Source organism: Cebus imitator, unplaced genomic scaffold (genome assembly GCF_001604975.1).
Source record: "Cebus imitator isolate Cc_AM_T3 unplaced genomic scaffold, Cebus_imitator-1.0 Scaffold461, whole genome shotgun sequence".
In the NCBI taxonomy this organism is placed as follows: domain Eukaryota; kingdom Metazoa; phylum Chordata; class Mammalia; order Primates; family Cebidae; genus Cebus; species Cebus imitator.
Genome location: NW_016107776.1, coordinates 1,406,968 through 1,434,216, shown reverse-complemented (window position 1 = coordinate 1,434,216; position 27,249 = coordinate 1,406,968). Strand labels below are relative to the sequence as shown.

General features: G+C 48.1%; 1 protein-coding gene and 1 long non-coding RNA gene across 8 annotated transcripts in view; one reads left to right on the top strand and one right to left on the bottom strand.

The window, feature by feature from the left end:
• MED15 (mediator complex subunit 15) overlaps window positions 1-27,249 on the top strand; it is an 83,991-nt gene that overhangs the window by 43,097 nt on the left and 13,645 nt on the right. For 4 of the 7 annotated variants that reach the window (XM_017512109.2, XM_017512107.2, XM_017512110.2 and 1 more), the window contains exons 3-8: window positions 8,417-8,468; window positions 10,135-10,164; window positions 11,944-12,156; window positions 19,502-19,725; window positions 21,189-21,542; window positions 23,156-23,263. In XM_017512109.2, coding sequence (XP_017367598.1) covers window positions 8,417-8,468; window positions 10,135-10,164; window positions 11,944-12,156; window positions 19,502-19,725; window positions 21,189-21,542; window positions 23,156-23,263 — 981 coding nt within the window. Of the gene's footprint in view, window positions 1-8,416; window positions 8,469-10,134; window positions 10,165-11,943; window positions 12,157-19,301; window positions 19,369-19,501; window positions 19,726-21,188; window positions 21,543-23,155; window positions 23,264-27,249 lie in introns of all 7 variants that reach the window. The other 3 variants (XM_017512112.2, XM_017512111.2, XM_037732655.1) reach the window with 2 other exon arrangements.
• Window positions 19,735-23,149, bottom strand: LOC108291656. The gene is made up of 3 exons (XR_001819993.2): window positions 21,551-23,149; window positions 20,963-21,182; window positions 19,735-19,987 (listed from the first exon to the last, which is right to left on the bottom strand). It is a non-coding gene; the product is annotated as an uncharacterized LOC108291656 (long non-coding RNA).

The following is a 27,249-nucleotide window of genomic DNA, read 5'->3' as shown; positions in this document are numbered from 1 at the left end:
ACCAGGATGGTCTCGATCTCTTGACTTCGTGATCCACCCGCCTCGGCCTCCCAAAGTGCTGGGATTACAGGCGTGAGCCACCGCGCCCGGCCGAAGTTCCACTCTTAGGTATATACCCAAGAGAAAAGAAAACATGTCCACACAAACACATATACACAAATGTTTATAGCATCATTATAACATCATAAGTAGCCAACAGCAGAAACAACTCAAATGTCTACCAGAAGATAAATGGATAAACAGAATGTAGAAGATCCATACAATGGAATATCCTGTGGCCATATGAAGGAATGAAGGGCTGATACATGCTAAAACATGTATGAAGCTTAAAAACATTACATAAATGAAATGAAGCAGTCGCAAAGGATGACATGTTGCATTTTTATGAATGTCCAGAGAATAGGCAGATCTATAGAGACAGTGTATTAGTTTCCCATGGCTGCCATAACAAGTTACCATAAGGTTGGAGGCTCCTAACTCTGGGTCCATGGCTCTGCCCTCACTTTCTTAAAGGGCAGCACATGTTTGAGGCTGACTAGTTTGAGGCAGCCTATTCCTGCCTCTACAGTTTTGGGAGTTCTTTGATTTTGTCTAGTCTGTAAACTTTATACTCCAAGCTGGCAGTGTTTCTGCTGGTAGAACATTCTCAAAATCCTTGTGGAACTTCTGCATGTATGTTAGAATTCATAGCATTAGATGAGGTTTCTCTACAGATCTTTCCTAATTTTGTCTCTCTTCCTCACTTCTGTGAGATGATTGAGGGGATTCATGAGTCCCATGTTTAATCTCTTTGGCACTAGAGACATTTGCAAGACATGCCACACCCTTGGCATTTTCTGCAGAACATACTTTCCTAACAGTGAATCTCCTAGTTTTAGCATTTCGATTTTTTCCAATCTAAATAGCCTGAGAATTTCCCAAATCATGAAGTATAGGTTCCTTTCTGCCTAACAGTTCTTCCCTCAATTTATCTTTTTGGGTTTTTTTTTGAGATAAAGTTCCACTCTTGTTGCCCAAGATGGAGTGCAGTGGCACGATCTCAGCCCACTGCAACCTCCACCTCCCAGGTTCAAGTGATTCTCCTGCCTCAGCCTCCCAGGTAGCTGGGATTACAGGCGCCCACCACCACACCTAGCTACTTTTTGTATTTTTAGCAGAGACAGGGTTTTACCATGTTGGCCAGGCTGTTTTCGAACTCCTGACCTCAAGTGATCTGGCCACCTTGGCTTCCAAAGTGCTGGGATTACAGGCCTGAGCCATTGCACCTGGCCTCCTCTTGCATTTTATTATAAGCAGCAAGAAGAAACCAAGCTGAGTTTTGTTTTTTTTTCTGAGACTATGTCTCACTCTGTCATCCAGGCTGGAGTGCAGTAGCATGATCTCAGGTAACTGCAACCTCTACCTCCTGGGTTTAAGCGATTCTCCTGCCTCAGCCTCCCAAGTAGCTGGAATTACAGGCACCCACCACCACGCCTGGCTAATTTTTGTATTTTTAGTAAAGATGGGTTACTATATTGGTCTTGAACTCCTGACCTCAGGTGATCGGGCCACCTCAGCCTCCCAAAGTGCTGCGATTACAGGTATAAGTCACCGTGCTTGGCCCAAGCTGAGTCTTGAATGCCTTGATTGGAAGTCTGCTCAGCTAAATGTGCAAGCTCATCGCTTATGATTCTGCCTTCCACACAGCTATGGGACACAATCCAGCTAAGCATTTTGCCATTATATAACAAAGATCACCTTTGCTGTAGTTTCCAGTAACATGTTCTTTGTTTCCTCTGTGTCCTTAGAATCACCTTTAATGTTCGTGTTTCTACCAACATTCTGTTTTTGATAGTATATGTATTCTTAAAGATAACACAGACTTTCTGTAACAAGTTCCTCATTTCCTTTAAGGCAGAGTCTGGGTGACAGAGTCTTTAACATCCACATTTCTACACACAGCCTGTTCAAGGACACTTAGGCCTTCTTTGTCATGCTTCTCACAATTCTACCAGCCTCTCTTTATTATCCAGTTCCAAAGCGACTGCCACATATTTAGGCACCCCACTGCTGGTGACAAAATTTGTATGTTTCCTGTGGCTGCTGTAAGAAGTTACTACAAACTTGCTGGCTTAAAAGAACAGAAATCTAATCTCACAGTTCTCAAGGCCAGAAGTTCAAAGTCAGTACCATGGGCAAAAATCACAGTGGCAGCAGGGGGGCTGTAGGACAGTAACCTATTCCTGGCATCTTTCAGCTTTTGGTCACTGCTGGTACTCTTTGGCTTGCGGCTGTATCATTCCAGTTTTCAAGGCCAGCATTACAAGGTAAATAAATTCTCTCAGTGTTCCATCTTCATATCGCCTTCTCTGTGTATGTGAACTTTCCTTCTGCTTCCCTCTTATGAGAATACATGCAGTTGCACTTAGGGCCCACCTGCATAACCCAGGATAACCCTCCACCTCAAGATCTTTAACTTAATCATATCTGCAAAGACCCTTTTCCCATATAAGGGAACATTTACAGGTTCCAGGGAATAGGACCTGATTTCTTTAAGGACTGTTATTTAGCCTGCCACAGATAGGAAGTTGATTAGTGATTGCCAAGGGCCAAGGGTGCTGTGGATGAAATGGAATTTTCATTTGGAGTGATGAAAATGTTCCAAAATTGGGCCGTGCATGGTGATTCACACCTGTAATCCCAACACTTCGGAGGCTGAGGCTGGCAGATCACTTGAGGTCAGGAGTTTGAGACCAGCCTGGCCAACATGGTGAAATCCTGCCTCTACTAGAAATACAAAAGCTGGGCATGATGGTGCATACTTGTAGTCCCAGCTACTTGCGAGGGTGAGGCAGGAGAATCACTTGAACCCAGGAGGCAGAGTTTGCAGTGATTCAAGATGGCATCACTGCAGTCCAGACTGGGTGACAGAGTGAGACTCCGCCTAAAAAAAAAAAAAAGAAAAAAAATGTTCTAAAATTGATTTTGGTAATGCTGCACAACTCTGAATATAGTACCAAAAACCATTGAATGGCATGCTTTAAATGGGTGAATTGTATCTCAGCCAACCTATTACATATATTTTTAATAGAACTAGTGAAAATGATGGATAACAGATCTGTTTTTCCTTGGCGGCCAGGTCAGGGCAGCGTGATTTCCTTGGGTGGGGGACACTGCTAGGGCTGCCTCATCCCTGCTTGGTTTCTGATGATGTGTCCTGTGGGCTGGGACCAAAGTCCCAGGGGGCTGTGGATACTGGCATGAAAGCACTGTTTTTGGAATTTGATGGTATTTTAAAATCTATTAGGAAAACTGAGACATGAAAGCATAGAGGTATCATATTTCTCTAACCCAGAGTCAGCAGTTACTGTGGTTTGGTGACTTTTCCCTTGGCTGTCTCTGTGTTCCTCCTGAAGTACTGAGGGCACATCCTCACCCTCAGAGTTGTGTCTCTGCTGAGCGTCTCCATACTGGTCTTTGCTAGGGCCCCACATAACCATCACATGGAGTCACTATTGTCATCAATGGGAAGGCCTCCTTCAAGTTCAACACTTTTTTCCTAATAGTTGACTTCTTTGAGTCAGGATCCAAACATGGGTCTTTTCTCCCCTCGGCCCCTCCTGGCCTGGTGAAGGAGCAGCCCAGATGTCCTGCGGCCCTCCCCATGGGCTCTGATGCCTCCCAAGCTCCTGATTCATCCTGCCTGCCCCTTCCTTCTTGTGAACTGGGTGCTAAATCAAAGAGCAGAGGGTGCCGTGGTCTCTTAGCAAGAATACATCCAGAGTGTTGCCTTACATTTGTATTTCTGGGTGTCGATATTCCCAAAAGACCATAGTTTGGAGGTTTGGAGAGCAACAACAGCCTGACCCTTGTAAAGCTCCTATTACCATCCGGTGGTTCCGTCATTTAATTAGGAATTGCAGACTAGTTCTGGCTTTTCTCCCACATTTATTACATGGAGGGTTTTTTGGTCAAGAAAGGTTTTCTTTTGTCAGCCATGGCTAGATGATTGTTTGAAACCCTATGTGTTCAAGACCTCCAGGAATGCTGTTTTTCTGAGCTTTCCAGTCCAAGGAGTCCTCTCAGGGGCCACAGATAGGTTCTCTTTGAGTGGCATAAACAGTTTATATTACCACCAATAACAAAAGATAGATTGAAAATTTAAGATTACCTTGAAGTTCTGTTTGTCCTTAAAATTGACATTTCCTTAAAACTGACACGTTGAGGTTCCATTTGTCCTTCCATTGAGAATATTTTGTTGTTTCATTTTTTTAAGAAGCCTCTCAAAATATTTATTTTCCCTATATGATTCTGCCACCAACTTGATATTCAGCTCATTTGTTTTAATTTATTTTCAAGTTTTAGGACTTGTACTTTTTCTTTTGATTTGGTCCACTTTTCGTTTTAGAAAATTTTCTTTTCTTTTCTTTTTTGAGATGGAGTTTCACTCTTGTTACCTGCAATGGCGTGATCTCAGCTTACTGCAACCTCTGCTTCCTGGGTTCAAGCAGTACTCCTGCCTCAGCCTCCCAAGTAGCTGGGACTACAGGCATGTGCCACCACGCCCAGCTAATTTTTGTATTTTTAGTAGAGATGAGGTTTCACCATGTTGACCAGGACGGTCTCGATTTCTTGACCTTGTGATCCACCTGCCTCAGCCTCCCAAAGTGCTGGGATTATAGGCGTGAGCCACCGCGCCCGGCTAGAAAATTATTTTAGGCTGGCTATAGTGATATAGCGACTCACACCTGTAATCTCAGTACTTTTGGAGGTTGAGGACTGAGCAAAAGACAAACCTAGGCAACATAGCAAAACTGCATCTCTACAAAAAATACAAAAAATTAAGCTCTGCATGGTGGTGCGTCCATGTAGTCCCAGCTGCTCAGGAGCTTGAGGTTGGGAGGCTCAGTTGAGCCCAGGAGGTTGAAATTGCAGTGAGCTGTGATGGTGCCACTGCACTCCAGCCTGGGCGAGAGTAACACCCCGTCTCAAAATATTTATTTAATTTATTTATTTATTTATTTAAGAGAAAGAAAATAATTTACTGAGTTGCCCCTGAGTTGCCCAGGCTGATCTTGAACTCATGGGTGCAAGCAGTCCTCCTCTCTTATCCTTCCAAGTAGCTGGGATTACAGGATTGTGCCACTGTGCCTGGCTTTGACCTTTTTTTTTTTTAGACTGAGTTTTTGCTCTTGTTGCCCAGGCTGGAGTGCAGTGGCGTGATCATGGCTCACTGCAACCTCTATCTCCCGAGTTCAAACAATTCTCCTGCCTCAGCCTCCCAGGTAGCTGGGACTACAGGCATCCGCCACCATGCTTGGCTAATTTTTTGGTAGTTTTAGTAGAGATCGAGTTTCATCATGTTGGCCAGGCTGGTCTTGAGCTCCTGTCCTCAGGTGATCCTCCTGTCTTGGCCTCCTGAAGTACTGGGATTACAGGTGTGAGCCACTGTGCACGGCCTGATTTGGCTTTATCTTCTCAATAGTAAAAGATTTATGTGCTTCTCAAGTGAAAACCCATAACACTGTCAGTTTAGAGAGGGAACACTGTGGCTTTAGAGAGGGAACATTTCCAGCCCAGTTCCTGATACGTGTCGGGTTGTTGATTTTCAATTTTGGTATATCTTTCCAGTGTTTCTGTTGGCAGATGTAAGCAAATAGGTGTGTTTAGATTCCCCGCGTCTTATATAAAAGGTGTATGTCATTGCAGTGTATGTGGCATGGAGTGTTTTTCTCTCCTGTCTCCTTCCTTGTGTTCACTCCACAATGTTTTGTGAGGCCCTTGTACAAGATTTTCACATGTCAAGCAAGTGTGGAAATTCCATGAAGCTTTTAACTTTTTGAGATGGGGTCTCACTCTGTCGCCCAGGCTGGAGTGCAGTGGAGTGGTCACAACTCATTGCAGTGTTGACCTCCCAGGCTCACGCCTCAGCCTCCCACTCTGGGACCAAAGACGTGTGCCACCACACCAGGCTAATGTTTTTATTTTGTTTGTAGAGATGGGGTCTCACTGTGTTGCCCAGGCTGGTCTTAAACTCCTGGCCTAAAGACCCTCCTGCCTTGACTTTCCAAAGTGTTGGAATAATAGGTGCGAGCCTCCATGATTGGCCTCTATGAAGCTTTTTAATGTTTCTGTTTTCTCATAAGTAAACTGGGTGTGTTAGTAGTACCTGCCTTTGGGTGGTTGGGAGAAATCAAGGCAATAAGGCATGTGAATTTTCGACTCCTGTGCCTGGCACCATGAAGTGCCAAGTGCTAGCTGTTACTGTCACAGTGTTCATTGTTTATGGTTTGTAATACTCAGCCTTAGGTGCAGCTGGACACATATATTTTGATAGCCAGCAGGGGAGCTGGAGCAGACTGAGTGAAGATAAGGGAGGTTCCCAACTCCTTAACTCTTTTTCTGCAGCAGTTCTAGGGAAGTTGGTGTGCTTTGGAGCAGAAAGGCACATAATAATCTCTATCTGGATTGGGGTGGGGGTGGGTGGTGAGGAGTCAGGAGTAAAAGAGCCCAGCCAGGGGGATCAGAGACACAGTTTCAGATCCAGGGCTTTCTCCCCTGGAAAGAAGCTGTTGTGGCCGACCCACAGTGTTCGGCCCCTAGCTGTTGCTAGATAAACCTACCTTTGGAGGAAGGTAGGAAGCATCATTGCCCATAAGACAGCTCCTTGGCTGGCAGCGTGACAGCTTCCTGTGCTTGTTTCTCACATCAGGCGTCCCCTCCCTCCCTGTTGCCCACCAAACTTCCTTACACTAGTCTCAAGAGCCACAGTAGAGTTGCAACAGATGGCAGTGGCTGTCCCTACTGTGGATCAGGAGTGGTGCTGGGCACTGCAGGGTGGTGATGCCCGCCCACTGGGTTCCAGGTGCTAGGCTGACAGCGGGTCTTGCTCAGCCCTGGTTTTCTGCAGAAGGGCTTTGGGGACATGCTCCTGAGCCTTGTTTAAGTGTCTTATGTCTAAGTAGAAGTATCTTGTTGCTTTTGAAACCTACTTCCCCTTGTTTTACCTTTTATGGATGTGGAGAAAATTCAACAAATTTATTTAAAGTATCGCAGACCTAAGAAATGGTCCAGGGCCTTAGGAGTTGTGAGATGTCGACCTGGCTAGCCCCCGGGCCCGCCTACCCTCATACCTGCTCACCTCGCTTCTGTTCCTGAGTTCCTCAGGTTCCCACACCTCCATTGCCCCCATCCTCATACCATTGTCCTTCAGGGACAGGCTGCCTATGGGCCCCCTTCACATGCACATCGTCTTTCCTATTAGAAATCTATGGGGGCAGCCGGAAACTGGGTGTGTTGACAGAACCGCCTTGGTGTCCTTTTGCTCTGGCCAGGCCTCACTGGTTATTCCAGCTTCTCCTGTCTCCTGGGCCTTTCCTCTTTATGTTGTCCCCGTGCTAATTCCCTGAGCCGAAAAAAAGAAGTGGGGTAGAGTTTGGAGATAGATGTGGGATGATAAAGACTTTGGAAGTGTCCTCGCAGTTTTACACTCATCTGAGACCACTTTTCATCATCTTTCCCTCTTCCCTGCTGTCTTCAGAGTGTAGCGGATGGATTCTGAGTGTCACAGTGACTCAGGAGGAAGGTTGGGTGAGCAGAGCAAGAAGCCGGGGCTTTGTCCCTTCCAGGCTGCCCTGTCAGAAGGATGTGCACTTCAGCAGAGGGCAAGGATGCTTCTCTGAAATAAGACTTTACCTCAGACATCCCAGTACTGATCAAAAGACTAACTCACAGTAGTGATTTCCCTGGAAGACCTGAGAGTGAGTGTCCTTGGGGCCAAAGAGGACAATGGGTGGAAGGCAGGCCCTGCCAGGCAATGCCAGAAACACAGGAGCCTGCACAGAGGAGGGTGCCTCAGCAGGCAGTGGCCTTCATCTCACCTGTGAGTGGCTTCCACATGCTGCCTTGCCCGTGCATAAACAGAGATGAACATAAATTATCCTGGAAAGCACAGCCAGGGGAGTTCTATCCAGATTTGCAGCAGATACTGAGGCAGCAACAGGCTGGGCTGAGAAATGAAAACCTTCTGTACAGATAGTGCAAAGACACAATGGCCCACCCACGGCTACGTCTGACAGGCCTTGTGCCCTCAGGCCAGCGCTTTGTTCCCCCAACCTGCCTGTCCCCTTTATGACGAAAAGAGGGCACTTGAGATGGCTCCCAGCTCTCTCAGCTGAGTGCCTTTAGGTCAGGGGAGAGAAGTGGCCGTTGGAGGCTCTCTGTCCCCTTCTTGTTTCTTTGTGCCTGTTATTGGCCAGCCTAACTGAGCACTGATGGCTCTCTTCCGAGAGGTGGATTCCAGAGGAGGCCAAGCGTCTGAGTCTGCCTTGCAGGGTGGACTTCAGCTCGACGCCAACAGGCAGGGGGGCGGGAACGGGGAGTCCGATGGCTGCACTTCTTCATCTGGGATTAAACTGCTTCCTGTTTTTACTTTTAGGACGAATACCTTTCTCTCGTGGCCAGGCTCATTATCCATTTTCGAGACATTCGTAAGTAAGATTTCGCATTTCTGGGTTGTTGAGATTGCTGTGAGAGGCCAGCCCTGCTGCTGCCTTGGTGGAGCTTTCTGGGCAGGCCATGGCGCTTGAGTCAGAAGGTCTGTGTCACCTCACTTGCTTCTGGGAAGTTCTTCATTGCCTTGCATTTGATTCCAGATCCCCCATCCTCCCAGAGCCTTGGCCTCAAAAATGCGATTCTGACATAATGGAAATGCTGTCCTCAAAGTGATCTAAATGGGGTTGCTTTTTCACTTGCCCACTTAATCTCCCTTTTCATAGGGCTGTTGTTTTTACTTCTGGGAAGTTCTTAAATAAGCAGTTTACCCTGGAACAGAAACTCTCTTCCCTAAAAGTTGATTTCATTGACCCATGGAGGCCAGAGACACTTAGACATATGTTCCCTCCAGACTAGAAGCTTCTGAGGAAGACCTCCTGAGTCTGCACCCTGGCTCCCTGCTGTGGTGAGGGCCCCTTCACCTCACATTGTGCCTCCTCTGATTCAGAGGGCCCAGTGTGGTTGTCAGCGAGGCAGTGGCCCCTGCTTTGCAGAAGTGAGTTGTCATCACATCCTAGGGCCAGGGTCTTGGTGCTTGCATGTGTTATGTGGAAGCATGTGGACACCCAGTATTCCTGGATGGCCACAGCTTTTGAAGGAAACTGGGGCCAGCAGCTGCTGGCTTTCAGCCAACAATGGCTCCTGCCTACTGCCACTGCATAACCACTGGAGGCAGGCTACTCTTGACACAGGCCTGTCCTTGGAGCACGTGCCTGGCGAGTCTCATTGCCATTCCCCTGTGGGTTAGGGACAGGCAGCTGTACCTTCAGTGTCTGTTGCTGGGACAAAGGGAGACATTGAGCACCCCAGAGCCTGGTAGGTTTTCCTTCTTTCCACACTAACTTTTCACCAGAATGACCAGCAAGGTGAATTTCACTGATCTCACTTTCTCTGTGGTGTTGGGAAGGTGTTGGGATGTGCAGGAGGAGAATGAGCAGCCCAGATTATCTAGCCCAGATGCACTGGCAAAGATTCCCCATGTTCTGCTTCCAGGGACAGTGGCCTGATTGGCGCACGCAGTCCTGGGGGGCCCACGGGCTCATGGGGAGGGGCCGAGCAGGAGGCCCAGGCCCCCATGGCTGCTACGGAAGTTCTTCATTGGGCACTGGGGTCAGCTGGACTGGTTTCCAGCTGGCCATGGACAGCCTCGGTTTCCTCCTCTGGGTAAGAGAGACACTGCCTCACCAGAGTCGGCTGCAAAGGGAGGCAGTGTTGGGTCTCAACACCACTCCAGCCCCGCTGGGGTTCCTATAGTGTTCTTATTATTTATTAGCTCAGGGCTGAGCTGAGACTGTAGACCTGGAAGAAAGGAAAGCCATAGTAGGCCTAGAGTCCCCAACCCCAGAGTGCCTCAGCCTTGGGGGCAGTTCCCTAAGGTCCCAGGTTGACCCTGGAGCTACTCTGTACCCTCTTCCCCCAGGTCCCTTGTGGGGCCAGTGCTGCCAAGAATAGAAACTCTTTCCATGGTAGGGGGGTAGTACTAGGAGCTCCATAGTGATTGAAACTTGGGCAGATGTCTACAGAACTGACCTACCCATGGAAATAATGTGGTTATATAAAACTTTGTTTACTTTGGTTTTTTTTGTTTGTGTTTTCATATAGATAACAAGAAATCTCAAGCTTCCGTCAGTGGTAAGAATTTTCCCTTTTGAGTTAAAGTTCCTCCCAACTTTGGATTTGAGGTGGCAAGAATGACATAGTGCATGCCTCATGTGCCTGGGTTAACCTGTCACTAGAGGAGAATGCTTGCGGAGAGAACTCTGGAGGGAGGAGTCCGACCAGCTGTGCCCTGACCCCTCCAGCCTTCGTCTTCCTGCAGACTATGAAGTCACATGATGCCTCCCCATCCTGTTTGACACAAATGCTGCCTTTGCCTAGCAAAAAGATAAACACTCACAAAGCTATTAAGACATTATCTGAAAGTGTTGAGCTCTCTCTCTGGTAGAGAACTATTATGCTGTTTTCTGTATAGTAATATGTAGTAGCATTTCTGAGAAAATGCTGTGAATTCACTTTTTTAAGTTACAAAGTTTCTTTGTAAATTTAGAAATCTGGCTGGATGCTGTGGCTCATGCCTGTAATCCCAACACTTTGGGAGGCTGAGGCGGGCAGCTCACTTGAGGTCAGGAGTTTGAGACCAGCCTGGCCAACATGGTAAAACCCCATCTCTACTAAAAATACAAAAAAGAGCTGGATGTGGTGGCATGCGCTTGTAGTCCCAGCTACTTAGGAGGCTGAAGCACGAGAGTCGCTTGAACCTGGGAGGTGGAGGTTGCAGTGAACAGAGATCGTGCTACTGCACTCCAGCCTGAAAAAAAAAATTGTTTAGAAATCCGTATTTTTAAATTTCAGGGTTTATCACATAAGGGGAATTCTGTCAATTCAGCCTTGGTCTCTGCTGACTAAGCTGCCAGGGAAGGGGTTTAACAGATCCAGACTGGCCGACTGCATTCTGCCATCGGGAAGGGAGTACACTGGCCTCACAGGCCGAACACTGTCTGCCCTGCCCTAGGCAGTAGAGCTGTAAATGCCAGCTGTCTCTGACTGTGTGGGTCTTACCACTCAGCCAGGACAGGAATTCTTCCCAGCTGGGGCTGAGTAGCATCAAGGGCATGTGGCCAGAACATCTGGGGCCCTTGGCATTAGAGCATGGGATCCTGGGCACCACCCAGTTGTATGACATGGTGGTCCTGCCAGGCCAGACCTGTCTGTGTACCCAGCAAAGGCGCTGACCTTTGCTATTAAGTCCATACTGTTGTGACAATGGCATCCTTGTCCTTGGTTGTGGCATTGCTCACTGAGTTGCTGACCTTGTGGGCTTGGCACCTTTCTCCTCAGTGCTCTGTGGACCCCTCAGCTGTTCTGGCATGGTGGCCCTGCACACAGGGGCCCAGGCTCAGTTGGACTCTGCAACAGCAGGAGTGGAGCTGTGTATGCCTATGGACCTGCGCCATCCCTGGGATAGCATCCCCTGGCCACTGTGTTTTCGCTTGCTCTGTAGAAAGGCCCATCGTACTTTATATGCTCACCTAGCAGGAGGCCTGGACAGCCAGGAGGGGCAGGGGTTGCCACCTGCCCTCAAGGCCTCAGCCCACCTTTAGTGCACCTGCAGGCATCAGAGAGGTCATTTGTCTCTTAACATTAGGACCCTGGTCCAGGCCAGGCTAGAGGTGTGGGACATGCTCCTTGTTCTTGAGGAGCTCACTGTCTGACAGCATTGACCAACACACCTGGCATTCTTGTCACTCGCATTTGGGAGTCTCCAGAAGTCTAGTCTCTTACTGCTTGGGGCCGTGAAGGGATTGAGCCTGTAGGTAGGAGAGATCTGTGCTCTGTGAGCCTCACACCCTTTGAGCCATGGTCAGTCCAGTAGGTCCTTTCCTGAGAAGCTCTGCCCTTGTGTTCCCACAGATCCTATGAACGCACTCCAGAGCCTGACTGGCGGACCTGCCGCGGGAGCCGCCGGAATTGGCATGCCTCCTCGGGGCCCGGGACAGTCTCTGGGCGGGATGGGTGGCCTTAGTGCCATGGGACAGCCAATGTCTCTCTCGGGGCAGCCGCCCCCTGGGACCTCGGGGATGGCCCCTCACAACATGGCTGTCGTGTCTACGGCAACTCCACAGAGTGAGTACCACGCTTCCTGGAGGATTTGCCACTTTCTTGCAAGCAACAATACATTTTATTCCTGTGCTTATGATGGTATCAAGAAAAGCATGAAGAAGCTCCAAATTGCTTTTTTTTTTTTTTTTTTTTTTTAAATCTTTGTTGTATGTTGTGAGACAGGGTGTCCAGTCTTCTTTGAGCTCCCGGAAGGGTCAACTGCTCCTGGGCCCTCCTCCTAGCCCTGGGCAAGAGGGTGGGGTGGGGATGGCCTGACACTCCATACAAGGGTTTGTGTTTTGTGGCTAATATAGATACAGTGTGTTTCCTGGGGTTCTCAGCCACAAGGCAGGGCTGAGTGTGAGCACCCACAATTCCACTGTTTGTCTGAGCTCTGGGCACCATCTCTTCTAGTCTGCCCTTGCCCCTGCGTCACCCTGGGCATGGCTTGTAGCCATATCATCCTCAGGCTCCCCTCCTGTGAAGGACATACTGTGTCCTCTCCACGTGGCTATCCTGGTGGGGAACTGGGCTGTGATCAGATGTTATAGGTGAACCAAAGCTGCTCTCAAGGGGGGGCAAAGAACCTCCCTCCTCTTTCCAGGACCTGTCTTTTGAGATGGGGTCCTGCTCTGTGGGCCAGGCTTCAGTGCAATGACACAGTCACAGCTCACTGTAGCCTCGACATCCTGGGTTTATGTGATCCTTACTCCGCGGCCTCCCAAGTAGCTGGGACTACAGGCTCACAGCCCTGCGCCCCGCTAATATTTTGTATTTTTTGTGGAGATGGGACTTTACCATGTGGCCCAGGCTGGTCTTGAACTCCTGGGCTTAAGTGATCTACCCATCTTGGCCTCCCAAAGTGTGCCCGCCGTCGGGACCTATCTTATTGTATCTTTGAGTCCCATCAACATTTCTTGGAGTGTGCTGTGCCCACTGCAAAGTGCTTTAGTGTTTTTTTCCCTTTTATGTAACCTTTCATTTTTAAAATAGTTTAGGAGTCACAGGAAGTTGTGGAATAGCACAGAGAGTTCCTGCATGCCCTTTACCCAGCTCTCCCCAATAATAATACCTTACATAGAACATTGTCAAAACCAAGAAATTAATATTGGGGCAGTGCAATCATCTCAGAGTCTTAACTTGGATTTCATCAGTTGTTTGGTTTTTTTGAGATGGAGTTTCACTCTTGTTGCCCACTGGAGTACAATGGTGTGATACTGGCTCATTGCAACCTGTGCCTCCTGGGTTCAAGTGGTTCTCCTGCATCAGCCTCCTTGAGTACCTGAAACTGAGCGCCTGCCATTACACCCAACTTATTTTGTGTTTTTAGTAGAGATGGGGTTTCACTATGTTGGCCAGGCTGGTCTTGAACTCCTCACCTCAGGTGATGCACCCACCTTGGCCTCCCAAAGTGCTGGGATTACAGGCATGAGCCATCACGCCTGGCCAACTTCATCAGTTTTTATGCTCATTCTTGGGCTGCACATACATGTATATGTAGGTCTGTGTAGGTCTGATTTTTATCACAGGTCAAATCAAGTAACCATCACCACAATTGGCATTCAGAGCCATTCCATTACCACCAACCAGCTCTTGTGTTACCTCGTGGAAATTATGCCCTCCCTCCAGCCCTAAGCCCTGACAATTGCTGATTTGTCTTGTATCTCTGTAGTTCTGTGCCTTTGTGAACGTTGTGTAAATGGAATTGTACCATATGTGACTTTTCGAGATTGGCTTTTTAAACTCAGTCTGATACCCTTGAGATCCACCTGGGTTTTATCAGTAATTCATTCCTTTTCATCACTAAGTAGTATTCTGTGGAATGGATTTTCCACAGTTTGCTTATTCATTCACCCTTGAAGGATATTTGGATTGTTTGCTGATTTTGGCTACTCTCACACAAATAAAGCTGCTGTGGATATCTGTGTACAAGCTTTGGTGCTTTAGCATATTTTCGTCACACACCCCTCATGATAACCCTATGAAGAGGGCAGCATCACCCCCTCTGCTTTGTCAGCGCAGCAGCTAATGAGAACCAGAGTTGTACCCCAGGCCAAGAACTGGGATGGAAGCTGCTGCCTAACCCCATCCTCACACTCCTATCCCATCCTGCGTCGGGTTTCCTCTTCTCTGAGGCCACAGACATCCTAATTTCTACCCACTCCTGCTCTAGAGTCTTTCTCCATCGCCAGCCACTGTCCCTTATCATACTTTAATTCTCCTCTTACTTCCTGTTGTCTAAGTCTCAGCACATGCTGGTTTCCCCATCCTAGAATAATCCACCTGGTTCTTCATCCCAAGCTTTCATTCACCTCTCTTGTCTTAGCACATCGGATATGTATACCAGCTGGGCTTAGGGAGGACCCACGGAAGTGCTCGCTCTTGTTCTTTGTCACGTTCTACTCTTGTGTACTGGGTCCATTTATTTTTATCATGAGCTAATATTTGACAATAAGAAATTGTTTTTAAATGTATGAGTTTAGAATGCTCACATGAGTTGCCTTGTCATTCCACTCCAGAGACTTTGTCTTAAACCAGTTCTTTGTGAGAAGTTCAGTGGTGAAGCTTGGTATCCTGCCCACATCCTCTCTAGTCCCACCTTGGCCCACATCCTGTTTTTAGCTTCCAAAGGGCCTGGTCTTCTGTGTGGCACTAGGTGAAACAGTGCATTCTCTACTTCCGCATCTTGCCATACCACTTTTGTCAGAGACGCTCTCTCACTGCCCTTCACCACTTGCCTCCCTTGTCTCCGTGAAACAAGTGGTGTTGTCAACCCTGATGGGCATTTGATATCCCTCCCTGACACCTTTCCCAAAGACAACTGCATGATTAAGGCCCTTTCAGGTCTTCATCCAGTGCCACCAAGAGGGCAGAGCCTATGTCAGGTTTTGCCAGGGGCTCTCAAAGGGCAGTCCAGGGGACATTGTGATAGTCTTCAGGTGACCTAGGTTAGTCTGAAAAGGCTGAAACTGCTGGCTCTTCCTATGGCTAGGGCTGCAGTGCAGGGTTGGTAGCGAAGCTTTTCAGTCTGCATTTTTGTTTCTCAATGAGTTTTATATCATGTGCATGTAAAGCCAACTGTAAAAATAATTTCTACTGCCAACTGTGCGATGGACTGGGTGCTGAGGACACGTCCTCCCCCTAGATAGCTAGGTCTTGGTTACGGTGCCCTTTGGATTGCTGTCCTGCAGCAGTGGGGGAGGCTTTGTCCTCCTGAGCCTTGGTTGTTGCAAGGTTGGGGAAAGTAAGCTTAGGATTCCTTTAGTCAGCCAGGATTTATGCTAGGTCTTATGTCACCCATCAGATGCCCCAGAAGCAGGTCCAGGTTGGAGGAACATGTCCCCAATATAAGGCCTGTGTCTGTTGCGCGTTAAGGTCAAGCAATGAGCACACAAAGATCACCAGGCATGAGGGGAAGGAGAGACACCATGAAGGAGAACAGGAATAATAGACAGATGTAGGCATGCTCAATGACCACACATACAGGAGCTGTTAGATACGGGCCATGGGGTGTATAAAGAAAAAGTGGAGAGCTGGGCACAGTGGCTTGCAGCTACAGTCCTGGCTACTCGGGAGACTGAGGCAGAGGATTGCTTGAGGCCAGGAGTTTGAGGCTGTGGTGAGCTGTGATTGCATCACTGCACTCTAGCCTGGGGGACAGAGCGAGACTCCATCTCTGAAAAAATAGAAAACAAAAAAGAGCAGAATTTCAAATGAAAAAGCATCGTGAGCAGTGATAACAGATTTGAAATGGAACCAAATGAAAGCTGTAGAAATGAGAAATATAATTACTGAATAAAGAAAGTGGAGGAATAAACAGCCCATTAGATACAGCTGTAGAAAAAAATTGTGTAATAGAAACTGCATTTGAAGAAATTACCAAGAATGTAGCACAGAGAAGAGCACATGGAAAATGTGAAAGCAAGAGTAAGAAATGAGAATAAGATCAGAAATTCTAATCGGCATCCAAGCAGAGCCCCAAAAGGACCAAATGGGGAGAATGGAAGAAAACAGTATGTAAGGGGATAACTACTGAGAAAAGTCCAGCTGGCACCAAGCAAGTTAACCATCTCAACTGCTGTGAGACTGTAGAACACCAAAGTCCAGAAGAATAACTTAGAAATAGCCAGTTCCTGCAAAGGAGCAGTAAGTACACTCAGCAACGGAGTCAGAAAGATGATAGAATATTGTTAAAGCATTGAGAATAGAGCTGCCAGTCCCATTTGTATGCCCACAAGACTCTTTCAGGGATGCGAAAAGCAAGTTGTTTTTAGATAAACCTAGTCTTAGAGACCTTCACTAAAAGATTTTCCAAAGGATATATCCTTTTATTTCACCTTTTTCCAATAAGCCTTTTTGCATCCTAGATACATTCTTTTGTTTAGCCTTTCTTCCCTCAGGTATAAAATGGGAAAAGAAGTGTTGAGCACAGATGATAGTAAATGTGTGTAAATCTAAACCAGTGATTCTCATCCAGGGTGATGTTGCACCAAAGGGATATTTGACAATGTCTGGAGACATTTTGGGATGTCACTACTGTGGGGGTTCTGCTGGTGCATAATGGGTGGAGGCCAGAGAGGCTGCTAACCGTCTTACAAGTACAGGTCAGCCCCCACTACATAGAATCATCTGGGTCAAATGTCAGTAGTGAAAAGGTTGAAAATCTCTGGTGTAAATAAAAATTTACCTCTGTAAAATAATAATGCTCAAGCTAACCTCCATACAGACTTGTCACATTCCAAGCACTATTTTTATTTTTATTACTATTATTATTATTAATAGAGCTAGGGTCTCGTTGCCCAGGTTGGTCTCAAACTTCTGAGTGCAGGCCATCCACTGCCTTGGCTTTTTAAAGTGCTGGGATTACAGGCATGAACGACTGTACCCAACCCCAAGCACTATTTTGAGTGTTTTACTTACATCATAGATTACTTAATTCGTAGTCCAGTGTGTGGAGTGGATACTATTGTTGTCTTTTCTAACAGGGAAAACTGAGGCAATGAGCAGTGACAGAGTTGAGGTTTTGAGTTCAGGGAGCCTAGCTCAGAGGCTGTATTCCTAACCTCAAGTCTCCCCAGCTTCTTAATAGAATGTCTGCTGTGAAGAGTAACATCACCAAAAAATGAAATAAATGAAAGTCAGAAGGGAGATATAGCGTGAATATCGGGTCTGTTGTATACATGTAAAACCTACTTTAAAAAGTAGTAAATTTGGGAAATGCTAAAATATTGATAATGTTTATACTTTAAAGATGCATGATAAAATTGAAAAATTATTGCTAAAACAATGGAAATAATTCATAAAATTTAAAATCAATAGCAAAAATACAATGCAGAGATCCAGCTGATACAGAGTTCAGCCCAATCATCCAACAAAAATGCAATAAACACAAAGAAGCTTAGAAAAAAGGAAAGACAAATAAAAGTTTAGTCTACTCACATTTATTATGATTACTTACAAGGCTGAGGGAGGAGGGTCACTCCAGCCCAGGAGGTCAAGGATGCAGTAAGCCATGATGGTACCACTGTAGTCCAGCCTGGGTAACAGAGTGAGACCCCATCTCAAAAAAAAAAAAAAAAAAAATTTTAAAAGTAATTTTTAAAAAAAAAAAAAAAAAAAAAAAAATCTTACACCCATCAGAATTGCTAAGATGAATAGTGATAGCCTCAAATGTTGGTGACAGAGAAACTGAATCACTCATATATTGCTGGTAAGAATGTAAAGTGATTTTACCTTCTTCCAAAATGAAATATGCAACTTGGCAGTTACACTCTTGGGCATTTTTCCTAGAGAAATGAAAACCTTGCATAAAAACCCACGCACAAAGCTGGGCGTGGTGGCTCACGCCTGTAATCCCAGCACTTTGGGAGACGGAGGTGGGCGGATCACCTGAGGTCAGGGGTTCGAGACCAGTGTGACCAACATGGAGAAACCCTGTCTCTACTAAAAATACAAACTTAGGCATGGGTGGTGCACACTCTGTATTCCCAGCTACTCAGGAGGCTGAGGCAGGAGAATCGCTTGAACCCGGGAGGTGGAGGTTGTGGTGAGCCGAGATTGTGCCACTGCACTCCATGCTGGGCAACAAGAGCGAAACTCCGTCTCAAAACAAAAACAGAAACACCAAAAAACAAACAAACAAAACCCACAAACAAACCCATGCACAAATTTTCACAGCAGCTTTATTTGTAGTAGCCCAAATCTTCATTTGCCCAGATGTCCTTCAACTTGAATGGTTAAACACACTGTGAGGTGCTTGTACCATGGAATACTCTGGCAATACAAGGAAGGAACTACTGGTAGAACTACAGCCTGTATGGTGAATGTAAAAAGCCAATCCCAAAAAGAAGTTTCATACTGTATGGTTCCATTTTTGAAATATATATAATTTTGAAATGACAAAATTTTAGAAATGAAGGCTGCTATGCTGGTTTCGAGAGAGTGGGTCAGGGTTCCTGAGAAAGTTGGCAACACAAGCGATCCTTGCAGTGTGGGGCTGTGCAGTGTACTGACTGTGGTGGTGATTGAACCCACCCAGGGGGTAAAATTGTCTAGAACTTAGTACACACACCCACACAAGTGAGCATACATAGTGGTTATGATACCTTGTAATTTTGTAGAATGTTATCATTAGAGGAAACTGGGCAAATTATATAAAGGATCTTTTTGTATTTGATACAGCTTTACTGAGACATAATTCTCATTAAGATACAGTTCACCCATCTGAAGTGCTCCACTTGGTAGGTTTTAGTGTAATTCAGAGTTGTGCAGCCATCATAATTTTAGAACATTTTTGTGTTCACCCCAAAAGAAACCTCACCCCCCAGAAAATCTTGAAATGGACTGTTCACATGAGTAGTTTTCATAATAGCCACAAAATAGAAGCAGCCCAAATGTTCATCAGCTGATAAATGGATAAATAAAACATGGGAAACTGATATAGTAGAATATTATTTGGTGATAAAAATAACACAGAAAAATTGATACATGCCACAACATGGTATGCTAAAGAAACGTCACAAAAGAGCACATGTCTGATGCCATTTATACAAACAGTCCAGAAGTGGCCAATCCATAGAGACAGAGAGATTACTGGTTGCCAGAGTCTAGGCTTCTTATCTATCCAAAAGACTTAATTGTCCCTTTTCTTTTCTCTTTGGTTATTATAGAGTAACTCAGATAGGAAATTCCAAAATCAACACAAATGCTACTTCGTATTTTCTCTTTCTGTCTGTGGTAAGTGGAACATTCAGATTCCAGTGGCGGCCATGGCAGTGGGGCCTTTGCTGGCTGTTTTGTCCCCTGCTGTGCAGCCCTGTAGCAGAGATTCTGCTCCGTGGACTGACTGGCGACTCTGGTCTTTTCTCAGCCCAGCTGCAGCTCCAGCAGGTGGCGCTGCAGCAGCAGCAACAGCAGCAGTTCCAGCAGCAGGCGGCGCTGCAGCAGCAGCAGCAACAGCAGCAGTTCCAGGCTCAGCAGAGTGCCATGCAGCAACAGTTCCAAGCAGTAGTGCAGCAGCAGCAGCAGCAGCTCCAGCAGCAGCAGCAGCAGCAGCAGCATCTAATTAAATTGCATCATCAAAATCAGCAACAGGTACCAAGTTCCCTGTTCCTGCTCTTGGCCTCCTCCTGCAGTGTGAGCCCTGGGCTGGCATCAGCCATGATGCTGGGTGCAGTGCCCAGAGCCAGCTGAGGGTCCTCTTGACACATGTGTGCCTGCCCTTTTTCATGGGCTTCTTGAAAAGTCTGGAACAGGCAGGAGAAACAGGCCATGACTCACTAGGAAGGTTCTGCAATCGATCCTTTCCATTCTGGCTTTGGGCATCTGGCTGTGGGCCTCCTGTGTGCTTCAGGGGCTGCAAGGGATTCAGGCAAGAGTGAGCTGAAGCAAGAAGGGAGACAAACACTCTGAGGTTTGGGACTGCTTGAGCCAGTGTGGGCCATTATCGCTGAGGACACATGCGCCTCCTGTTTTCCTCTCTGTCTTGGGGTCTGGGCTCAGTGTTAGTTGACCTCCAGCTGGTGTTCCATGGGATAATGGTGATGTCATGCTGGCAACACTGCTTCTCAGAAGCTGTTCAGCTTCCCATGGTTTCCAGTGAGAGTCTAGATGTGTTAAACATCTGTCCTCACAGCAGGTCTTGGTTGGGAAAGGAAAGCCTCAAAGGGCCCCCACAACCCTCCACCCCTTCAGGCCTCAGCTTGCTGGGCTTCTCTGGATCTTGGGGCTCCTGTCCCAGAGCTGACAGTGCATCTGCAGCCACACTTTTCCTTCTCATCCTGACAAGCAGACCTTGACCGTCAACATGTGAGGCTCATACCACTGACCTCTAGGGGCAAAGCAAGCACCATTGCGGAGGCTTCAGAAATCTGCATTTTGCCCCAGCTTTTATCCTAGCTTCCATGGAGCTGCTATTAATTGTCACCTTTTGCTGAAGCTTCTAGATATTTCCTTTGAACCATCCTAGGGGAATGGTAGCCAGCCTGTAGTGACCAGAGCCCATGCATGCACTTGATGCCTCCTTGGTGTCAGGAAGGCAGCTGGTGTTGGCCTTGGAGGCCCAGAGCCTTTCTATGGGAGGTGTGTCCCTCCCCATGTGAGTGAGAGGTCAGCCCAGGAAGGCCTTCTTTTTTTTTTTTTTTTTTTTTTTGAGACGGAGTCTTACTCTGTCACCCACAATGGAGTGCAGTGGCGCAATCTTAGCTCACTCAAACTGCACCTCTCAGGTTCAAGCGATTCTCCTGCCTCAGCCTCCTGAGTAGCTGGGATTACAGGCCTGCGCCACCATGCCTGGCGAATTTTTATATTTTTAGTAGAGATGGGGTTTTACCGTATTGGTCAGGCCGGTCTCAAACTCCTGGCCTTGTGATCCACCTGCCTCGGCATCCCACAGTGCTGAGATTACAGGCATAAGCCACTGCGCCCGTCCAGGAAGGCCTTCTTGATGGCTGTGCAGTTGCCTGCCTGTGCTTCCTGGGACCCAGGCTGGCACAGGGAGGAGCTGGTGTCCCAGAGGTGGATGAGTGATAACTGAGTGCTGCTTGTTCTATCTGTAGATACAGCAGCAGCAACAGCAGCTGCAGCGAATGGCACAGCTGCAGCTCCAGCAACAGCAGCAGCAGCAGCAGCAGCAACAGCAGCAGCAGCAGCAACAGGCATTGCAGGCCCAGCCGCCAATTCAGCAGCCACCGATGCAGCAGCCACAGCCTCCGCCCTCCCAGGCCCTGCCCCAGCAGCTGCAGCAGATGCATCACCCACAGCACCACCAGCCACCGCCACAGCCCCAGCAGCCTCCAGTTGCTCAGAACCAACCATCACAACTCCCGCCACAGTCGCAGACCCAGCCTTTGGTGTCGCAGGCGCAAGCTCTCCCTGGACAAATGTTGTATACCCAACCACCACTGAAATTTGTGAGTACCTGTGGCCTGCAGCTCATGGCTCTGTCAACAGCAGTTTCTACGTTCTTTGACTAGAGACAGCATGTCCTATTATTCAAGAGTTGAGACTTCCGGCAGCCCCACCCCTTGCCAGCCCTGCCACCTCTAGTATCAGCAGGGGAGCATGTGTTTTGTGTTTCATGTTCCGGGAGCTGCATCTGCACCCCATACAGGTTGCTGCTGCTGCTGGGGCAGCAAGTCACATTCCAAGCAGCGTGGCTGATTGCAGTAGTGCTGTGGGGCCTTTCAGGGTATAGGTGATTTGACTGATGGGCACCATGTGGAAGGATGTGCCAGCTCTATCAGCGTCTGGTGGTTTGCCAACTGTTCAGAGTTACATTCTAAACAAATATCTTTTTTTTCTCTACACTCTGCCAAGTCTCAGGAGAACAAAATTCATTACTATATTTTTGAGGGGAGTATTAACATAAAAGACTGTTATTCCCAGTCTCATTTTGCATCTCTGCACAAAGCCAGTCTAGTCAGTGACACTGGCACAGAGGACAGAGTATTATCACCAGGATGGAGTGAGCTGTACCATGGGGTCTTTTGGACAACTGTTTGGCTCACTTAGTTTTTGTGGCCTTTTCTACTTGGATTCATTGAGTGGAGCGGGGCCTGAGCCAAGCGTGGGGGTGAACAGGAGGCCTCACAGAGGCAGGCTGGAAGTCTAGGAGAGTTATGAGGAGCAGATATGGTCACTCATCTGTCACCTGGGAGCCAACACACTGACCCCTGAGACTGTGTGGACTGGAACCCTTGTGTGCTGCATGGGGGGGTATGCCCTGGCAGAGTTTGCCCTGTTGGCTTGGAGATGTCTAAGGAGGAGCCCCCTGTGTGATGGTGCAGGCCTTGTCCCTCTGGAGTCCCCTCCATGCAGTGTATTCACAGTTGCCCCTTTTGCCCAAGTTTGCCCCCCCACCCTTTTTTTTTTGAGACAGGGTCTCTCTCTGTTGTCCAGGCTGTAGTGCACTGATGTGATCAGACCTCCCTTGCTCAAGCGATCCTCCTACCTCAGCCTCCCAAGTAGCTAGGGCTACAGGTATGCATCCCCACACCCAGCCAAATTTTTATATATTTTGTAGAGATCGGGTTTGGCCATGTTGCCCAGGTTGGTCTCAATCTCCTGGGCTCAAGCAATCTGCTGGCCTTGGCCTTCCAAAATGCTGAGAATACAGACAGGAGCCACTAGGCCTTTCCTTCTGCTGGCCGGCTGGTGACCCTGCTTTACTTCAAGGAATGAGGCTGAGTGAGGCTCTTGTGGACCTTCAGTATGCTTGGCCCAGAGGATGGGCAGGCTAGGCTGTAAGCTCTGCATTGGAAGCTGTCACTGCTTGTGGTGATAGCTGATGCTGAGGGATATGTGGAGACATACCAGTGGGAGGGCTGTGCTGCCTCTTGCCAGAGTTGGATTTGAGCTTTTGGGATCCTAAATGGCCAGTGAGGTGACATCACAGCACATGAAATCATGAAAGTCCCATTCCCCATCTCAAGAAAGACCCCATTTCCTAAGCTCCCACAGGAGGAGTGGGCTCTGCTCTCTGCCTCAGGTGGTTCCAAATCACATTCTGTCTTCCTCCCACAAGGTCCGAGCTCCAATGGTGGTGCAGCAGCCCCAGGTGCAGCCCCAGGTGCAGCAGCAGACAGCAGTACAGACAGCTCAGACTGCCCAGATGGTGGCTCCTGGAGTCCAGGTGAGGGTCTGGGGGCTGTGGGCTCTGTAGTCACTGGCAGGTGCATTGTCACCTGTGCATGGTGTGCTACAGTGAGAGTCCTGGTTTGATTAGGTACTGGGGCTAAGTTGGTAAAGCAGGGGCTTCTCTCCCCCTTGCACTCTGTGAGACACCCCTAGAGTCCTTGGGGTGGCCAGCTGTGTGTGCTTGGTCATGTCTAGGACCCACTGGCTGCATAGTGCATGTTGTTTCTAGTTTTGCTTGGGCATCTTTCATCATCCTTCTTCCTTGCCACTCTGAGTCACTCTGGGAATGTGTATCAGAGAGTAGAAGGCTGCAGTTTCATCCTCACCTCTCACCTTCCATTTGAGAGTCTGAGTACAGAGCGGACCAGGGTGGAGGGCAGCTTTCCGAAGCAGATGGGAGCCATACGCAGCAGGAGTGTGGGAGAGGGCATCCTGGTGCTCACCTGCACTCAGGGACTCCAGCATTGTGTGGTGAGAAGCGTGCCACTCTCATGTTGCCGAGCCTGCTGGTGTGTCACGTGTGTGGAACATGTGTCTCCGTGTGTCAAGTGTTAGTGAATGCAGACGGGCTCACCTGGCCTCCTAGTGTCCTGGATTGGAGGCCCAGGATTTCTGTACTTTCTTGGATAGCCCCACCTCTCCTTGCTGCCACTGAGGCGGGGAGACGTACAGTCTGGGGCTTCAGTTCTTCCTGTTTCCACATGGTGGTGGAAACACTGTTGATCCTGACTTGGATGGGGTGTTGGCTTTAGAAAGAATCAGAATGTGCTAGTTGATGTGGTAAGACTGTGGCTGAGTTTCAGCCCACAGCTGGCAGTATGCCTATACTTTGCTGTCGTCTTAAGGGTGCCAGCCACACACCTGGTCTTATGATTTTCTGCGGGCCTGCTGGGTGCAGTGCCTGGGTGCGCAGTGCTGCATGGCAGGCTGCATCTCACACCTGGGGGTTGCTCCGTAATGTCCTTCCTGGTGACTGCTGCCTCTTTCAGGTCCCTGGGAAGCCACCTGAGGGGGGATTCTGAGGGGTTTGGCTGTAGCTGAGCTTGCATCCTACCTCGGCATGGCACCAAATGACTTGGGCCCAGGGTCCGCATGTCACCTTCTTACTTAAATGGAGCCTTGTGTGAAACACACCACAAAACTCACGTTTACTTACAGCTGAGGGAGGCTGACCACCTTGTGTGACGAAGTTGGAGGTCTCTGCCATCTCCCTGTGTGTCTCGGCATGTCTTCAGGCTTCCTGGGGGACTCCCTTGTCCTGGTCTCTCATGCAGAGGAAGGATGTGGTGTGTGTTCAGAGCCAGCTTGGTGGTGGCACATAGTGACTGCCCAGCCATTGGAAGCTGCTGCCTTTGCCTCTTTGGACTGTCGTTCTCCTGTTCAGGACCTCACTTCATGGAAACTTCTATACCACAGGTCAAGCCCAGCAGGAAAGTGAGAGCTGCTCTTTTTTTTTTCTGAGACAGAATCTCACTGTCACCCAGGCTGGATTGCAGTTGCGTGATCTTGGCTCACTGCAACCTCTGCCTCTTGAGTTCAGGCAATTTGTGTGCCTCAGGCCCCCAAATAGCTGGGACTGCAGACGCATACCACCACACCTGGCTAATTTTTGTATTTTTAGTAGAGATGGGGTTTCACCCTGTTGGCCAGGCTGGTCTTGAACTCCTGACCTCAAGTAATCCGACTGCCTCAACTCTCAGAGTTCTGGTATTGCAGGTGTGAGCTATCATGCCCAGCCTAGAACTTACCTTTTCTTTTTTCGTTCTTTCTTTCTTTTTTTGTTTGAGACAGAGACTTGCTCTGTCACCTAGGCTAGAATGGCTGGAGTGCAGTAGTATGACCTTGGCTCGCTACAACCTCCATCTCCTGGGTTCAAGTGATTCTCCTGCCTTAGCTTCCCAAGTAGCTAGGACTATAGGCACGCCACTACACCCAGCTTATTTTATGTTTGTTTGTTTGTTTGTTTTTGTATTTTTAGTAGAGATGGGCAAGTCTTGTCTTAAACTCCTGACTTCGAGTGATCCACCTGTCTCAGCCTCCCACAGTGTTGGGATTACAGGCGTGAGCCACTGTGCCCAGCCGAACTTGCCTTTTCTTTCCATTTCTTGGTATTTGGAAAGTGAGCATCCATGGAACAGCCAATGTTTTCAGCTGTTGCAGGCCCAGCTGGTATGTTCATTAGGCTTCTGGCTCAAGAAAGTGTCCTCCATGCAGTCTTGCTGGCATCCCATTACCTTCTAGAAGCAGGAGTCGGCTGTGTGTGCTCATGGCCCATGCTGAGCCTGTCCTCAGGGCGCTAGTCTTCCTGCTGGTTTCTCCAGCCCTTGTTTCAGGTAGAGGTCCCTGCCTGGCTGGCACAGGAAGGAGAATGGAGGGTGGTCACCACTGTGGTTAGTTGCAGAGTGAGTTTGGTGTTTTAAAGAGCATTGCCTACCTGCCCTGTGGCACCATGTGCTGCCATGCAGGGAATTCCCAAGTGCTGGGTGGCAGAGGAGCCTTGTAGGTTCTCGAAGTCCAGCAGTGGGTAGGGTGTATCTATGAGGTACGTCTCAGTCCAAATGTGGCACCTTGAGATTCTGTAACCCGCATTCTGCTGGTTTTCTCTCAGGGCTTCGTTTTGGCCTTGTTGCAAGGAAGCAGTTTCTTGGGGGCTGATTGGGCGCCCTCGCTGCATTGTTGCAGCAATAGCAGCGCCCCCTGCTGGGGGAAGAGGGGTGTTGGGCACAGCAAGCCCTCTGAGGGACTGTCTGGATTCATGATCTTCCTTTGAAACTTAAATTGGCAGTGAACAGGTAAGGCTATCGTACTGTGATCCAAAAACCTTAAAAGTATGTGTGGTAACTGTAGAAGCCAGAAAGTAGAGAGAAATAGAAGAGAACCATTCCATGAGAGAGAAGGTCTGGTGTCCTTTCTGGTTCTTTCCCATAGTTAAGGCCATGCTATCCTAGGTTTTGTGCAGCATCTTCCACATCAACATGGAATGAAATGTCCTTCCTCCTCTAATTAGCAAGCCCTGGTTGACGCCAAGGAACTCTGTCATACTCCTCTAGAATGTCTCCTGCCATCCTCAATTACTGTCTTGTTCTTAGATCTTGAGATAATTTCAGATTTTTTGCTATTACCAGTGATGCATATCTTGATGTCCTAGATTGTTCCTGAAGCTGATCAGAGGTAAGTGACTGGTTCACTTTGAGGGCCTTCTGATCTGATCAGCTGCCATCTAACGAGAAGTTCAGAGATGCAGATTGGAGCTCCCTTTGTGGTGCTCACACCTCGTGGTGCTCACACAGTGAACATCAGGACACAGTGACCACGTGTTGCAGCTTTGTGTGAGCTGCTGTGTGCTGCAGAAACAGGCCTTTGAGTTCATTAATGAAATTCTGGGATTGGGGGCACCAATGCAGGCAGACTTCCATGCCCTGACTCTCAGGTTTGCCCTCTGAGAGCCGAAGAGAGGTGCCCTGTCAGGCACTTGCAGTGCTGTGGTGATGGGTATGGTAAATGGTAGCCTGGGACTGAGTATTTTAGAAAAATTGCTCAGCCTGTGGTGTGCACACCTGGTTCTCTTTCTAATGTTATTTATGTAGCTGAGAAGGGTGATGTCACTCACAAGGAGATTTAGCAGGACACAGCAGACTTCTCTTTCTCCCCTATAAAACCAAGACAGGCCAGGCACAGTGGCTCATGCCTGTAATCCCAACACTTTGGAAAGCCAAGGTGAGAGGATCACTTGAGATCCAGGAGTTCAAAATTATCCTGGGCAACACAGTGAGACCCTGTCTTTAAAAAAAATTAAAAGTTAGCTGGGCACGGTGGTGTGTGTCTATAGTCCCAGCTACTCGAGAGGCTGAAGTGGGAGGATCACACAAGCCCAGAGGTTTGAGGTTGCAGTGAGCCTTGATGACAGCATTGTACTCCAGCATGGGAGAGAGAGCAAGACTCTTGTCTCTTTAAAAAAGCAAAAAGCAGGACAGAATGCGT